Raw genomic sequence first — 17,055 nt, forward strand, 5'->3', positions numbered from 1 at the left:
CCAAAGTGTAGACATTCAAAGAGACATTATCTATTTATTTACCTTATCAGTTCTAGTTTCTGATTCTTTGTTCGGTCAAAAACTTTACGTTAATTCGTACGTGCCCAAGTCTAACAGCCTCTTTTACATTGGTAATTAAGCACCAAATTGAAAGGGTTAGCTTATGGCCAGTTAGTGCGTTCTGGCCTGCAGTGTAGGCTGCTAAGCTATGCCTTTTTGTTAATGGTTCAGGGAGCACAGAATGGTTGGAGTGCCGATTGGTTCGTAGTACATACACATAGGGCTTGATAACGAGCCAGCTTAGCTCGGCTCGGCTCGCTTCAGCTCGTTATCTTAACGAGCTGGCTCGGCTCGGCTCGTTAATGTAACGAGCTAAAAACTGAGCTTGGCTCGGCTCGTTAGAAGCTCGAGCTTGCTCGAGCCAACTCGCGAGCCAAGGCAAGCAAACACCGTATGCAATCTATGAATATCCGAGTGACTAGATTAGCATATTTTAATATTGATAAAGTCATTGTAGCCTCAACACCGTCGATGCACAATATCACGTACTACTAAAAAGAATAAGTAGTCCAAAAATGCAAGAACCGTGTGGAATTGAAGGCGTTAGCTTGCATTGGGTGGGACAAGTTGTACAAGAAACCTATAATGAAGTAATCTGCACTCAGTTTGCCGTAGCGTGGATTATATTATAATTGTTACTGCTAGCATCTTCAATTTTGAGAAAATTTAAATCGCAACAAAGAAGATAGCATTTATAGCATATCTGGTTCAAAACCCATACATTACCATTGTCCTTCTCCAAACTATATATATGGGTATGGGGACGAGTCTCCTCTGCGGTAGTTGGAGCTGCTCTTGAGTCATTGATGTATAGGTTCGGTTCCACATGTCAGTGACCCAACTGAAGATAGCAGTAACCATTTCCGCGTATGGGCAATGGCACACGTTAGGCAAAGTTTGGAAAAGAAATAGTCTGTGTGGGACATGGACTTGAGACTTGAGAGGTGCCGCAAGCCATAATTGTCTAACTTGCAGCGTGGCAAGTTCCGGATTAGCAAGCGGAGCTCCAGACAAGCACTTGTTGTGCTGGTAGCTGTGTAGGCATCGAAGCTCGCCATGTTGCCGCCGGTGGGCACGGAGCCGCACAGCCGGTTGTAGCTCACGTTGAAGAAGTGCAGGTTGCTCAGGTTCGCCACCTGCGTCGGGACGCCGCATTAGATGGCGTTGTGTGGCTCCGGCCGGCAGCTCCACGCCGGAGAGGTCGAAGCCGAAGGCCGTTGCGCGACAGGTCCAGGAACTGAAGGTCCTTTCCCCGGCCAAACATGAAACAACAACCCCGACGCGTTGCCTCTTCTCAGCTTCGTGTTCTGAACTTTGTGTTGCCGCAGCCCCCCGCGCCCTTCGACTTCGACGTCGAGAGTTCCGCAACGTCGCGGATCTCGACCGCACGGTGAGCTCTCATTTACGTTTGTGAAGCACCGAAGCACCTTGAATTTCTCAGTGATCCCAAGTCGCCAGCTCGGGGAAATTGCTCCGGCGAGACGCGCGCGGCATCAAAGCCAGAGGCGGTGCTTTCCGTCAGCCCTGTTGAGAATAATAGTATATGGTACTGAGTGCACTTTTATTTCTGTTTAGTGCATGGCGTAGTGGCATGGTGGATCAGTTCTACTGCTTCCACTAGCATCATGGAGTTCCTACATATCTTGTAACTGCATCACTATGTATTAAGTTCCTAACAAGCCCAAGCACCAACAGGCCATTGAGGACCCGGAAACCTTCTACTCCGCGCAAGCTGAGGCTGCTGCGAGGTAGGCAGGGGAAAGGAGAGGTGCTCCAAGGGAGGCCTCGGCGTGAGGCGGCGCTCCGGCAGGCCGCGGCGGATCGCGATCTCCGGTTATCTTCAAAGTGCCCCCCTTTATTTTCATATAGCCCCCTAAGTTGGATCGCGACTATTAATCGTGATCCGATTATTTGCAAATTGCTCCCCGTGTATTTTCATACAGACCCCTAATTTGAATCGCGACTATTAATCGTGATCAGATTATTTTCAAAATGCCCCCTAATATTTTCACATAGCCCCCTGGGATCAGATCGGGTCCTCCTCCCTCCGCCCCTTGCGTCCGGCGCCGCCTGCAACAGCCGCCGCCGCCGTCCTCCGCCCATGTCGGAAGTGCATAGCCCCACGCCAGCGCCATATCTGACCGGCCGGCCGAACGCCAGCGCCATTCGCAGCGCGACGGAGATCGCACCGGCTGGGCATGGATAGCGGCCTCCAGCAGTGGCAGACCGGAGACCATAGGCGGAGCGCCTCAGCTACCCGCCGGCGGCAATACCCCCTCATCTGGCCTCTCTGGCCCCTACCCCCAGCGGCACCATGGCCTGAATCGAAGCAGGTTGGCGCGATGGCGTCCGGAGGAGGAAGAAAAGAACAAGTGCTCAAGGGGTACGCGAGCTATGGGCCTGGTATTGCTACGAATATGGCCCAACTAGTAATAGTTAGCAACAACCGGTCAATTGTAAAAGCCCAAAGGCTAGTAGAAGCACCCGAAGCCCACGCCAATGCACTAGATAGATAGAGTCAGTTTCGGCTGCTCTCTGCTAGTCTGCTGCGCTTTCCTCCTCTAAAAAAAAAAGTTTAGCCGCTCTGCTTGCCGCTCGCCCGCTCGTGCCATGAGAGCTGATCAATGTCGATGCAATTCCCGCGGGCACAGGCACCCGGCGGCCAAATTCCATTGCACATGTAACGATTGGTATCGAAGGTAGAATGGAGGCTTTACTTCAATAAAATAAAATAGAATGGAGGCAAATATGTGTTCGATTCGCCATGTGTGTTTGCCCCACCTATAATAGTTGTTTGAATTCAGTTCATGCAAACGCTGATGACCAGTGGATGCTGCTTCTCTGGTTTTTATGGACTACCATTGGATTTGGAACACGCTAAGGTTGAACATCTTGTACATATGCGATTTTGGATGGCCAGTGGATGCTGCTTCTCTTCTGTTTTAGACCAGGACCAGCTCCTCTGTATTTATTTAGTCATTCAGACTACAATCTTGCTACAAACATTGCCACTGGTAAAAAGTAGGGGCCATGAGTAGCCCAAGAAGTCACTGTGGCATACTGGCATCCTTATTAGCACAAAGGTGATCTGCCAGGTTTCATCTCGTGTGTGTTATGGAGTAAAGCAACCCTTACTCTGCATGACATCAACAGATAAAATGATCTCTGAAAACGGTTTTCCTATGAAATTCCTCCAATCCAAATAAAGGGCCACGTTTTGGCGGGGACTTAGCTGAATGAACTGAAACAAAACACCTTTAATCCATAAGCATCACTGAACTGATTATAATTTCAGTGATTTTATTTCCTGAGAATAAAGACTAGAGTTCATTTGATGAATCGATTGTCACTTGCAGGGATTAGCAAGCGGAGTTCCACACAAGCACTTGTTGTGCTGGAAGTTGAAGAGGTCGAATCTCCCCATGTGGCCGCCGGTGGGCACCGCGCCGCAGAGCCGGTTGTAGCTGACGTTGAAGAACTGAAGGTTCGTGAGGTTGGCAACCTCCGCTGGGATGCCGCCTGTGATGGCGTTGTGGCTCACGTCGATGAAGTAGAGCTGCTCCGGCAGCCCCACGCCGGAAAGGTCGAAGCTGAAGGCGTTCCGCGACAGGTCCAGGTACTGGAGCTCCTTTCCCCGGCCGAAGAGGCCCGACGCGTCGCCGGTGAAGCGGTTGCGCGACAGGTCGAGGTGCGCGAAATTGGCGGCGGCGAACTCGGCGGGGAGGGCGCCGGACAGGTTGTTGTGCGACAGCCAGAGGTAGATCTGGTCGGCGGACTTGCTGAGGAGCCGCGGAGGGATGGAGCCGGTGAGGCGGTTGCGGCTGAGGTTGATGCCGGAGAGGTTTGGGATGGCGGCGAGCGAGGTCGGGATGGTGCCTGTTAGGGAGTTGAAGGAGAGGTCGAGGAAGGTGAGCTTGGTGAGCGCGCCGAGGAAGGACGGCACGGGCCCGGAGACGGCGGTCCAGGAGATGGTGAGGGAGGAGAGGTTGGAGAGCTTGGCGATGGCCGGCGGGATGGGACCGGATATGCCAGGGAGGTGGTGCCACGTGAGGCTCTGGAGGTGGACGAGGCCGGCGACGGCGTCGGGGATGGTGCCCGTGATGTTATCGTCCTGGAACACGGAGAGGCCGACGACGCGGCCGGTGGAGTCGTCGCAGTCGACGTCGTACCAGTCGCAGCACGGGTAGTCGGGCGTCCAGGACGCGAAGTGGTAGGGGTTGCCGAGCGCAGCCTTGATGGCTAGCAGCGCCGCGTTGTCGCCGGAATGGCAGCGGGCCTTGCTGGCGGCGGCGGCGACGGAGACGAGGGAGGCTACGGTGAGCAGCAGCACGGCGTGTCGGAAGGCGCCGCGCGTCTTCATCTAAATTGTCTTGCTTATTGTGGCCTAGTCGGCTCGGATGAAATGGATAAGAAGGGAGCAGAGGAGGAGTGGGATTTATAAGTTAATTTGAAGCAAAATTTCAGCTTTGGTCTCTTTTTAGTTTGTATTGGTAACTAAGCACCATGCGCGCCAAAAGACGGTAGTGGGTTCTTGCCTGCTAACCTTTACTGACGGAATATGTTGTTGGTCATTTGGTCAATGAGCACAGCCAAGCTAGAGTGGCGACTGGCGACTGCTATGATATGACCCTCACTTCCTTCTCAAATCAGACCAAGTCCAATGCTCCGCCGTGTACAGCAGCCCTGACCCCTGAGACCATGTAGGCTTCGATGCCACAGGCCCACAGCCCACATGGAGGAGAGGGTGTGAGATTGTGGTTCCAAGTCATTTGTTAAATTCTCTCTCTCTCACGCGCACACACACACGCTCATTTTTTAAAATATTCTAACATAATAATTATATAGATAGACACTTATCTTTATTATCCGGTTCTAACATACTTTGCTTAGCAATTACTATGTGCACTTTTTATAGATTTGTAGTATGGTTACTTTACACTTTTATAATAGTACAAGCTGGTGTTTTTTTAAAAAAAGATATAATAATATAATGGGTACTACGATTATAATATGACAGAATGGTGGTTGGGTGTCAATGAATTTTGTAAAAAAGTTGGAATTTATCTTTTTCCTAACGTGTCTTATGAGGATTAATGTGGATGAGTCTCCGGTTAGTAATAATAAGATGGATAAGAATGGCCGGGTATAGTGATTTGAGGTATCCATCCTCACAATCATCTGATAATCATTAATATTTGTTCAAACTGGTGGCTTCATTGTTCAAAATCAATTGGAGCCGCTTCTCTCAGTAATTGAGGGGGCATCCACTATCCTTTCAATTGTGAACATTTCATTGCTTAATATAGCCAAAATTGTTGCGAGCTGTCCTCCCAAATCAACGCTACTTTAGTTCTTAAACATAAGCATATGACGTTTAGCAATTAGCAAAAGCTAAATAGTTGAATATACAGCTAATTAGTTTGTACTAAACATCAGATATTCAAGGATGGGAGGGAATAAATGATAACTGTTATGGACACCTTCTTTGGCAAGAAGTTCCTGCGCAGGACCAAGAGTCGTCCAGCGAGTTAGTAATAGCTTTTAAATGGATTTGGTTTAGAGATATCTGGAAATTAGTTAGTAGTCTGTTAGGGTACAATTATACTCAAGCAAGAATATCCGTCTATCTCAAGCTATATCTATATCTATATCTATATCTAATGCCATTAATCTAGCTATATACCACCAGCATGAGGACGAGATATCCATCTACCTCGAGCTATATCTATTATTAATCTAGCCATATCATAGCTCATTTGTCACCGTTTGACATAAATTGAATAGCAACTCCAACAAGTTCTCCTGGACTATTTGTCTTGGTATACATAGGAAGGTTTTGATGGTTATCTCCCTCCCTCCCGCACACATAGATGTAGGAGTATTATTAGCAGTAATTAATCTGAACATCTATCTTGCATTTTTTCTACAAGTCGATTCCATGAGCATCAATTAAATACTATATCATGATTCTCGACATACTCCCTCCGTCCTAAAAAAGAATGCAACTCTCGTTTCTCGAGGAGTCAAACAGTTTCAAGTTTAACTAAATTTATAAAAAAATACTAACATTCACGTCTCCAAATAGATTTAGTATGAAAATATATTACATGATTAATCTATTAATATTTATTTTGTACCATAAATGTTAGTACTATTTTGTATTAATTTGGTTAAATTTAAAATTGGTTGGCTTCTCGGATAGTTGCATTCTTTTTGAGGGCCTGTATATATAGACGACCACTCACTGGATAGTCAGAAATCATATAGCACCAACACGATGTCTACGGGGACGAAAGCCGTCGCCGTTGTGCTGGTAGTTGTGTGTGCAATCGTCTGTAACCACAGAGCAGATGGTGTGCGTACCTTTCAGCAGCAGGAGGACATCCTCACACACTGCAGGCTATACCTGGTGAGTCCACGGCTCCGTGTGGGCGTGCCCCCAGCCTACACCACTCGCTGCTGCATCTCCGTGAAGAAGGTGCCCGGCATGGACATGCACTGCATCCTGAATCTGTGTACCCAGACCGAGAAGAGGGGCATGGTGGAAGAGAGCCTGCTCAAGTTACAAGGCCACTGCTCGCTCTGGGACACGCCGGATCCTCATTATTCACCTCCTCCTGCTGGTCGTCATCATCGTCATTCTCCTCCTCCTGGCCATGGTCGTTCTCGTTCCTGATGGATGCATGGAACGCTAGCAAACTATAGCTAATAATGATTAAGATCGGTGAAAGCACCGCCTGTTGCTTTATATTAATGTAATGGACAAGCTTTGGAATCATTGATGATAAAGATGGTTTATTCCTTTGGAATTATTGATTGAGATTACAATTGAAATGTGCTGATGGATATCTGATGGATGGATCGATCGATCACTTGCACGGATTAGCAAGCGGTGCTCCACACAGGCACCTGTTGTGCTGGTAGCTGTAGGCATCGAAGCTCGCCATGTTGCCGCCGGCGGGCACCGCACCGCACAGCCGGTTGTAGCTCACGTTGAAGAAGTTCAGGTTGGTGAGGTTAGCCACTTGCGCCGGGATTCCGCCGTAGATGGCGTTGTGGCTGACGTCCAGCAAGATGAGCTGCTCCGGCAGCTCCACGCCGGAGAGGTCGAAGCTCAGGTCGTTGCGCGACAGGTCCATCTGCTGCGCCGGCTTTGCCCTCCCGAACAAGGTCGACGCGTCGCCGGTGAAGCCGTTGCGCGACAGGTCGATCTGCGCGAAGTTCACGGCGGCGAACTCGGCGGGCACGGTGCCGGTGAGGTTGTTGTGCGACAGGCGGAGGTAGGCCTCCTGCGGCGCCCTGCTGAAGAGCAGCGGCGGCAGGGAGCCCGTGAGGCGGTTGCGGCTGATGTCGATGCTGTACAGGTTCGGGAGCGCGGCGAGCGAGGCCGGGACGGCGCCGGCGAGGGAGTTGAAGGAGAGGTCGAGCTGGGCGAGCCTGCTGAGCGCGCCGAGGAACGACGGCACGGGGCCGGAGACCCCCGTCCAGGAGATGGTGAGGAAGGAGAGGTTAGAGAGCTTGGCGATCGCCGGCGGGATGGGGCCGGAGATGCCCGGGAGGTGGTGCAGCCGGAGGTTCTGGAGGTGGGCGAGGCCGGCGACGGCGTCGGGGATGGCGCCCGTGAGATTAGCGTCCTGGAACACGGAGAGGCCGACGACGCGGCCGGTGGAGTCGTCGCAGTCGACGTCGTACCAGTCGCAGCAGGGCGTGCCGGGCGTCCAGGACGCGAAGTGGTAGGGGTTGCCGAGCGCCGCCTTGATGGCCAGCAGCGCCGCCTTGTCGCCGGAGTGGCAGCGGCTGGAAGCGGCGGCGGCGGGTGAAGCGGCGACGAGGAGGACAAGGAAGGCGCCCATCCGCGTCGCTGTCGTCGTCCTCATCGTGTGGGCTGCTGCACGTGCACGGCAGTGACGGGGCTCCTACCGGAAATTGCTGCAGCTATATACCGAACTGGCGAGGCCGCCGGCCGCCGCCGTGTTTGGCAGCGCGCGCACTGTCAAGAGTAGACAGGTGGTCAAACATGTCAAGCTACACTCTGACTTTGACTCTGACTTGATGGATCAGAGCAGAGCATGGCAGCAGGGGTGGACTTCCTGCCGCCTTGATGGTCGACGGTGATCGCATTATCATGTTTCCATTTGACTTCAAATGGAGAGCCCTATCTGTTTCGATCTGACGATCTCCAACTTTAAACTATATGTTTTTCCAAAACATAATACATGACAGTTGCCTCATTGTTCTTAGCACCCCTTATGTCCAAACCCTGGCTCCGCTCCTGTCAACATGGCGCTGTTCATGGAGGCGACATCTGACCGCGCCTCCAGTGTGTGGCATGGGCCAGCCTTAGGGCACGTTTGGCGCAGCTCCGTCCGGCTCCGACTCCGTCTGAGATCACGTTGTTCAATCACTGTTCATCTACTGTTCATGCACGAGCTAAATTTATCTCTTCTCTCCCTCCCTCCCACAGCCAGCGGAGGAGCCGGAGGAGCCACAACCAGCTTCGGCTCCTCTGACGGCACAGTGCTGCTGTCAGGAGCCGGAGCCCCCTAAGCCCAGCTAAAATGGCCCTTAGCGTCGCTCTTGTTTCCTCAAGCTCCTTTCGGGGTGTTGCATAGCGTTGCTCTGGTTGCCTCAAGCTCCTCATGGGTGTTGCATAGCTTCTCGGTAATATATTTAAAAGAAGTAACGGAAAAGAAAAGCACCGATGATGTAAGAAGAAAAATAATTTGTTGATCATACATTCATACGACTAAATGAGTTCCAGAGGGCTCAAGAACCACCAATTTTTTTTGTCCTTCCAAAATACTTCAGGTTCCCACAAAGTCAAAGTTCTATCATATGGCTCAAACATTAAAATTTACAAATAAGTATTTGTTTTGACAAACTCATCATAAAACTAATGAAAATATCGTACAAAGGCAACAGCCTTGACTTGCTGCAGTTTAGACGATTGAATGTTCAAAGTGTCCATCATATGCATGTCATGATAAGAGTAAGCCCACAAATATTTACTTGAAGATGTATCTCAATGCATCAATCAAGACAAGATGTAGATAATCAAAGTATGCTTGCATCACCAAGCAAGAGTAGCCTTTTCAGATGTAATCAAGTGACTTGTTTTTTATGGATTATCTTTAAACTATTGAAATTCAAACATGAAACGGGTAGCAAAGGGCAAAGGCTACACTACTTTATTTGTGGCAAATGGAGAAGGGTTCCTAACAAATTTCAGGAGGATGAATTGAAGATAATCTTTTAGGTGTGCTACTTTTGTTTCCATGTTTACTTGGAAAATTAAAATCCAACTTATTAATATATCTAAAATCTATCTAAATGGACGGCTCACAGTTATTTTGAAGTTCTGTAGCAAAACCCTTTAATTAAATTGAAAGGAAAAGTATATCTAGAAATTTGGCGGCGGCGGCGGCCGCCCGTGGCCGCCATGAAGACGTGATTCTACCAAGAGCAGCGGTGAGAAGGTAAGGAGTTACAAAGATTAGATTTCCTTACAAAATTGTCCACTCACAAAAGAAATAACAGGTGTTCGATAGAATTGTCGGTTTTTTACTGAAATTCTGAACACCGCCAGTTTTTTTGGCGCGCGGGTCTTTTGTTTATTACTAATGGACAAGTATTTGATAAACATATTATTTATTCCTTTGGAATTGATGAAGATTACAATTGAAATCTGCTGAAGGATGGATAATCACATGTTCACTTGCACAGATTAGCAAGCGGAGCTCCGCACAAGCACTTGTTGTGCTGGTAGATGTAGGCATCGAACCTGGCCATGATGCCGCCGGTGGGCACGGCGCCGCACAGCTGGTTGTAGCTCACGTTGAAGAACAGCTGGTTGCTCAGGTTGGCCACCTGCGCCGGGATGCCGCCGTAGATGGCGTTGTGGCTCAAGTCCAGCGAGGTGATCTTCTCCGGCAGCTCCACGCCGGAGAGGTTGAAGCTGAAGGTATTGCGCGACAGGTCAAGGATCTGCAGTTCCTTTACCCGGCCGAAGAGGGCTGACGCGTCGCCCGTGAAGGCGTTACGCGACAGGTCGACGTGCGCGAAGCCCAAGGTGGAGAACTCGGCGGGGATGCTGCCGGTGAGGTTGTTGTGCGACAGCACTAGGTAGGCCTGGTCAGGAGACTTGCTAAGGAGCAGCGGGGGGATGGCGCCGGTGAGGCGGTTGCGGCTGAGGTTGATGCCGTTGAGGTTGGGGAGGGCGGCGAGCGACGCGGGGATGACGCCGGTGAGCGAGTTGAAGGAGAGGTCAAGGAAGGTGAGCTTGGTGAGCGCGCCGAGGAACGACGGCACGGGCCCGGTGACGGAGGTCCAGGAGATGATCAGCATGGAGAGGTTGGAGAGCTTGGCGATGGCCGGCGGGATGGGCCCGGAAATGGCCGGGAGGTGGTGCCACATGAGGCTCTCGAGGTGGACGAGGCCGGCGACGGCGTCGGGGATAGTGCCGGTGAGGTTTGCGTCCTGGAACAAGGAGAGTCCGGTGACGCGGCCGGTGAAAGGGTCGCAATGGATGCCCCCGCCGCAGCACTGGGAGTCGTGCTGCGTCCAGGCCGAGTAGTAGTTGCCGAACGCCTTGCTGATGGCCGCCAGGGCGGCTATGTCGCCGGGATGGCACCGTCTGGGCGAGGCGGCGGCGGGTGAAGCGGCGATGAGGAGGACAAGGATGGCGCGCATTATCCGCATCGCTCTCTTCATCTTGCTGATGACATGTACTACAGCACAAGACTGCGGCCGGGGTCGCTGAAGCTGCAGCTAGCTATATACTGTGTACTAGCTAGCTGCCAACAGAGTAACAGATTAGCGAGTCCACGGACATGAAGACCGCCGCCGCAGGGTTTGGCAGCGCGCCACTGTCAAGGGAAGGAGACTGATCAAACATCTCGTGCTACATTTGACTAGATAGATAATGGCAGATCCACTGCCTATCGGTCGGCTGCTATACCTAAGAACTATTAAAAGCAAAAAAAAAAAAAAAACAGCTCCAAAAGATTTGCATGGACTTAAATTTTTTAAACTCGATCTAAATTTCTCTCTCCTATATGCAAATATACCCGTGGATTGCTGTATTCTCTTCTCCGCGCGGGAGAGCCGAACTGCCTGCACACGGATGTTTCCGCGCTCGTCCGACAGCCTCGCTCCCCTCCAGCGGCATCTCCTTCGCATCCCCGGCTGCCGCCGCTGCCGCCCCGAGTCGACCCGCGCCCTGTCGTGCGCCATCCCGCTCCTACCGCCGCCCCTATCGCACCTTCCTGACCTCCGGCGGCACGGCACCTCCCGAGGTGGCCATGAGCTCCGCCGCGCATTGGAGAGCTCGAGCGCAGCCCTGAGCACATGCGTGGCATTGAGGAGGAGCACACAGGCGAGGACCACCAGCAACATAGGGGAAGGAGAAGGCAAGGAAGAAGCCGCCGTGGAGCGCCACCTTGCCTCCTCGACTGCCCCTGTCGGCCTCCGCTTCTAGTCATCGAAGAAGAAGCTTGATTCAGTGCCATCTCCTTTTCCTCTTCCGCTGATTTGGTGAAGAAGGTGCCCAATTCGGTGGATTGCTCGAAGAAGCCCGATTTGGTGCTCGATTTGGATGATTCGCGAGCTCGATTCGATGCGCGCCCATCGGAAGAAGGAGAGCGGTGCATAGCAGGCAGCCAAGGGAGAAGAGGAGGGCGCTCTGCATTTGGGCTTGCCCATGCCCGCGGCTCGCCCTTACCCCTGATCATGCGCCGGCCGCTGCCACCCACCTTTCCCCACATCGAGAGTGCACCCTGCTCTGCCTCGCGCCATGCTGGTGAGGATCCGCACGTCGATTCGGGATGAGAGAAGATGGAGGAGCGAGGGGCAACGTTGATTTTGGGCGGACGATGGTGGAGGAGCAGGGGCACAGCCATGATTTGGGACGGAGGGCGGCTTGTAGGCTGCTGGATGAGACGGGCAACGGCAGCGGATAGGAGAGGTGCAAGCTATGCCGCCTCGCCTGGTGAGTTGGGGTTGAGGGAGGCATTGAGACGACGGTGGTTGGGGCATAGGGGAGATGGGAGAGGGAGGCAAAAACATGGTGTCATGCACAGCACGAGACTCCGGCCGGGGTCGCTGTAGTTGCAGCTAGCTTATATACTGGCGAGTCCACCGGCAAGAATGTCGCCACCGTTGCGTTTGGTAGCGTGTGCACTGTCACGAGAAAGAGACAGGTGGTCAAACATGTCAAGCTACACTGTGACTGTGACTTATGCGAGAAGACGATGAGCTTATGGAAGAAGAATAGAGGATCATGTATCTTAATATGCACCCTATAGGTTCAAAAAAAATTTAAAAAGACACATTTCTTCTAAAATATAACTGGTGTTTTAATTTAATGTTATGACTATTTTTTTTTCTAAAATACTTTTTAGAAGATGTGTCATTACTAAAGTTACTTTTTAGATCATTACCCCTTATATCAGCAAAGCCTCCAAGAGAAGCTAAGGTTGAACGTATCAGCACTAGATCAATCTCAGATGTGCTCGTAGGAGTAGGTTTGTGTGCATACATTCATGCAGGGTCGGGTGAGTGTGTGCACATGTACATTGTGATTAAAAAATATATGGTGGACAAAAAGCCACTTAGCATACATCGGTAGCATCATAGAGCTGATGACAACTTCGATTACTTCCACACTTGTTCAGAATAAAAGATTATAGGATTGAAAACGGCCGATGATATATGGATGGATCAGGTGCACGGCGTCGGAAGCGGAGGTCCACACAAGCACTCGTTGTGCTGGTAGTTGTAGACATCGAACCACGCCATGTTGCCGCCGGTGGGAACCGGGCCGCACAGCCGGTTGTAGCTCACGTTGAAGAAGTTGAGGCTGGTGAGCTTGGCCACCTCCGCCGGGATACCGCCGTAGATGTCGTTGTGGCTTATGGTCATGAAGTAGAGGTGCTCCGGCAGCTCCACGGAGGAGAAGTTGAAACTCAACGCGTTGCGCGATAGGTCCAGCCACTGCACGTCGTTTGCCCCGCCAACCAGGCCCGACGCGTTGCCCGTGAGGGCGTTGCCCGACAGGTCGATGAGCTGGAAGTTCACGGCGGCGAAGTCGGCGGGGATGGTGCCGGAGAGGTGGTTGTCCGACAGCAAGAGGTTGTCGTAGACCTTGCCGGCGGCCTTGCTCAAGAGCAGCGGAGGGATGGCGCCGGTGAGGCGGTTGCCGCTGAGGTTGATGCCGGAGAGGTTGGGGAGGGCAGCGAGCGACGCGGGGATGGCACCAGTGAGGGAGTTGAAGGAGAGGTCAAGGGCGACGAGGTTGGTGAGCGCTCCCAGGAACGACGGCACGGGCCCGGAGACGGCGGTGTAGGCGACGATGAGCTGCGAGAGGCCGGAGAGCTTGGCGATGGCGCGCGGGATGGGGCCCGACAGGGCGGGGAGGTTCTGCAAGATGAGCCCCTGGAGGTGGGTGAGGCCGGCGATGGCGTCGGGGATGGCGCCCGTGACGTTGGGCGTCCTGGAAGACGGCAAGGCCGATGACGCGGCCGGTGGAGGAGTTGCACTCGACGCCGAACCAGTCGCAGCAGGGCGTGTCGGGCGTCCAGGACGCGAAGTGGTCGGCGGGGCCGCCGAGCGCCGGCCTGTCGCCGGAGTAGCAGCGGCGGCTGGAGCGGCGATGAGGAGGACAAGGAAGGCGCGCATCGCCGTCGCCGTCGTCGTCATGTCGGCGGCGGGTGGGCTGCTGCACATGCACGGCACGGGCACCTTCCAGCTGGAATTGCTGCAGTATATGACTAGGCTGGCGAGGCCACTGGCCACCTCAGCGCGCGCAGCGCACTGTCCACTTGTCGTTGATATTTTGCAGTGTAAAATGGAGAAAAACATTATACAGCATCACTGCAAAGTGCAAACCAAGCCCCCTCCATGTATATATACCCATGCATCACTTCAATTCATGCCATGGTACTAGCATTCATATCACGTTTGTTTGATGCAATTGCATTGCAAACATATATTGTCAAGCAACAGTGTATATATTGGCACTTCAAATTAAGGAGAGACACGCGTACATTATGCATTGAGCTTAATCTGTCTCTAGCTAGGTAATACAAACCCAAAACACACAGCCATTACTATACAGTACATGTTGTTTTTTCTTTAGTTAGCTCTCGATGTTGGGATGAAGAACTAACCATACTAGTTGATGTTGTTCATTTCAGGATTACATAACATGCATATATACCATTCATATCTTAATTTAATTCACTTCGCTCTTCTTCTCATGTGTGAGTTGAACTTGGAATTATTAGCTTAATGAGCCTATTAGCCTTCCTCCTCGCTCTCATGGATGTATGCATGGGTTGTGGAGCTAGAATCGCTCCAGAATGCGAGATTCAGAGCAAGTAACGACGGTGGCAGGCCGGGAGCGGGGATCCGCAGAGGCACTTGTTGTGCTGGTAGCTGTAGGCGTCGAACTTCGCCATGACCCCGCCGGTGGGCAGCACGTTGCAGAGCTTGTTGTAGCTGACGTTGAAGAGCTGGAGGCCGGCGAGGTCGGCGACCTGCGCCGGGACTCGGCCGCGGATGGCGTTGTGGCTAAGGTCCAAGTAGGTGAGCCCCTCCGGCATCTCCACGGCCGTGAGGCTGAATCGGAAGTCGTTGCGGGACAGGTCAAGGTGCTGCAGCGGCTTCCCCCGGCCGAGGACGGGGGAGGCGTCGCCGGAGAGGGAGTTGCGCGAGAGGTCGAGGTGCGTGAAGTTGACGGCCGCGAAGCCGGCGGGGATGGCGCCGGAGAGGTTGTTGTGCGAGAGCCAGAGCTCGGCCTCGCCGGCGCACTTGCTGAGGAGCAGCGCCGGGACGGGGCCCTCGAGTCGGTTGCGGCTGAGGTCGATGCTGGCGAGCGCGGGGAGGTCGGCGAGCGACGCCGGGATGGAGCCGGTGAGGGCGTTGAAGGAGAGGTCGAGGAGCGTGAGCTCGGTGAGCTGGGAGAGGAACGCCGGCACGGGGCCGGAGACGCCGGTGTAGGAGATGGTGAGCTGGGAGAGGCCGGAGAGCTGGGCGAGCGACTCCGGGATGACGCCGGTGAGGCCCTGGAGGTGGCGCATGACTAGGGTGCGGAGGCTGGTGAGGTTGGCGATGGCGTCCGGGATGGCGGCCGTGACGTTGCCGTCCCCGATGACGGTGAGGCCGGCGACGCGGCCCGTGGCGTTGTCGCAGTCGACGTCGTACCAGTCGCAGCAGAAGGTGTCGGGCGTCCACGACGTGAAGTGTTGGGGGCTGCCCAGCGCGTCGTTGATGGCCAGCAGCGCCGCCTGGTCCTCGTCGTGGCATTGCATCGTGGAGCCCGAGGTGGCGGCGCCGACGAGGCAGCAGAAGAGCAGCAGGACTAGCAGGCGGCCGTGTGGTTGCTGAGAGAATGCGGCGGCGGCGGCCATGATCGATCGATCGATCACCTTGATCTCTTGAATCTTGATCAGCTAGCTCTAGCTGCAGTGATACTTGTGAAGTTGTGATTAATTGCTTGTTTGGTTGCGATGGAGACCATGCCATGCATGCATATTTATAGGCTTTCAAAAGTGCAAGTTGGGAGCACCTGCACTAGCCACTGGGATTAAACATTGCAAAAGTGCAGGGCAGTGGAGGACAGGGATGCGGACATGCACATTGATCGTGTATGCATTGCACTGCACTGCCTCGATCGTGTGAGAGATGACATGATGAGCATACAATGCCAGCGACGGTCACTTATTAGATTGATGCATCGCCTGATCGCTCATGAATCATCAGATATTTCATGCTAGCAGCTAGGGCTAGGAGAGAATGTAAACCTAACCCAACTTGTATGACATGGAACAGCATTATTACTCGATCCTTGATGACATGATGCATCGATAAAATTATCTAGCCTACCGCAATATGATCCCTTTCATGATCGGGCGATGAGTGGATCCTCGCATGCCTGCTCCATCTCCTGATGCTCCCCTCGCTTTTGGCCTTTCCGTTGATGTATGGACATGACGGGCAATTGCAGCCATGGCCTTTCTGGTCTCACGACTCACGAAGCAGGAGGGCTCCAATCCAGTTCAGTGAACACGCATCCATACAGTGCGAACAAGTGCTTGCTCGTCGAAGACAGACATCAGGAGCGCGCGCGAGACTGTGCGAGCAGCAGCATGCCATAGATCCACTGTATAATAAGATATATCCAAACATTACACATATGACATAAATCGGTGAATTAGATTACTTCAGATTAAGGTGTCTTTTTGGAAAATAAAATAGGTCGAATGTCTATCATTACCAATAATGATTAGATCAAGTTTACTGTATTGATGGCAAGATATTTCTGAGATTTTTTTTTACGTGTCTCATCACGATTAATGTGGAGGCTCCAAAATGAGATTGTAGTTAATAACCTAACTTTTAGGATTCGCAACTAAACCTTGCGTACGTAAGATCACCTTTCCAAACAGAAAAGTCCTTGCCCTGGTTTCGGTGTATCTATCAACTTTATTTCACGACCACGACACCCCCGACTATTTTCCACGAAAATGTGTTCGACACCACGAGCAGGACTGCAATGTAGTGGGCCATTTCCAGCCTACTCATTCATCTCACTATCTATGCTAAAACTCCTCAAGTTACAATCACGACCAACTAGTATCTTGTATGGAAGGACTCCCTCCATCCTAAATTATAGGTCGTTTTGACTTTTTTAATTCATAGATTGTGCTATACACTTAGATATACGCTCTAGATGTATAGAAAAACTATAAATCTAGAAAACCCAAAACGACCTACAACTTGAAACGGTTGGAACGGAGGGAGTAGTATCTTGCCTTGGCAAACATAGGATCCTTGGCACGAAAGGTTGCTAAAAACCCCTCAAGGCAGCTGGTTGGTAAACTGATTCATGTGGTGGGATGAATTTTCCTGGGATTTTGTTAAAAGAATCGGTTTGATCAGAGTCCTATTTTCATTTTATTCTTAAAATTTTTTATGCTAAATAATGTAATTATATGC

The 17,055-nt window shown here is 52.0% G+C and overlaps 4 protein-coding genes and 1 pseudogene across 4 annotated transcripts; all 5 read right to left on the minus strand.

Moving 5' to 3' along the window:
• Positions 1-3,214: 3,214 nt before the first annotated feature.
• Positions 3,215-4,479, minus strand: LOC101763349 (polygalacturonase inhibitor). Its single transcript, XM_004960531.3, has one exon. It carries the CDS (start codon positions 4,418-4,420, stop codon positions 3,407-3,409), a length of 1,014 nt encoding a protein of 337 aa, XP_004960588.1. The 5' UTR covers positions 4,421-4,479; the 3' UTR covers positions 3,215-3,406.
• Positions 4,480-6,838: 2,359 nt separating this feature from the next.
• On the minus strand, positions 6,839-7,949 carry LOC101756745 (polygalacturonase inhibitor). Its single transcript, XM_004963401.3, has one exon. The coding sequence runs from the start codon at positions 7,935-7,937 to the stop codon at positions 6,930-6,932; it is 1,008 nt and encodes a 335-aa protein (XP_004963458.2). The 5' UTR covers positions 7,938-7,949; the 3' UTR covers positions 6,839-6,929.
• Positions 7,950-9,696: 1,747 nt separating this feature from the next.
• On the minus strand, positions 9,697-10,787 carry LOC101763751 (polygalacturonase inhibitor). Its single transcript, XM_004960532.4, has one exon. It carries the CDS (start codon positions 10,768-10,770, stop codon positions 9,772-9,774), a length of 999 nt encoding a protein of 332 aa, XP_004960589.1. The 5' UTR covers positions 10,771-10,787; the 3' UTR covers positions 9,697-9,771.
• A 1,937-nt stretch (positions 10,788-12,724) lies between these two features.
• Positions 12,725-13,755, minus strand: LOC101757163 (annotated as a pseudogene).
• Positions 13,756-14,047: 292 nt separating this feature from the next.
• On the minus strand, positions 14,048-15,550 carry LOC101764151 (polygalacturonase inhibitor). Its single transcript, XM_004960533.3, has one exon. The coding sequence runs from the start codon at positions 15,465-15,467 to the stop codon at positions 14,427-14,429; it is 1,041 nt and encodes a 346-aa protein (XP_004960590.1). The 5' UTR covers positions 15,468-15,550; the 3' UTR covers positions 14,048-14,426.
• Between the last annotated feature and the right edge of the window lie 1,505 nt (positions 15,551-17,055).

The sequence above is a fragment of the Setaria italica genome, chromosome III, assembly GCF_000263155.2.
Source record: "Setaria italica strain Yugu1 chromosome III, Setaria_italica_v2.0, whole genome shotgun sequence".
NCBI lineage: Eukaryota > Viridiplantae > Streptophyta > Magnoliopsida > Poales > Poaceae > Setaria > Setaria italica.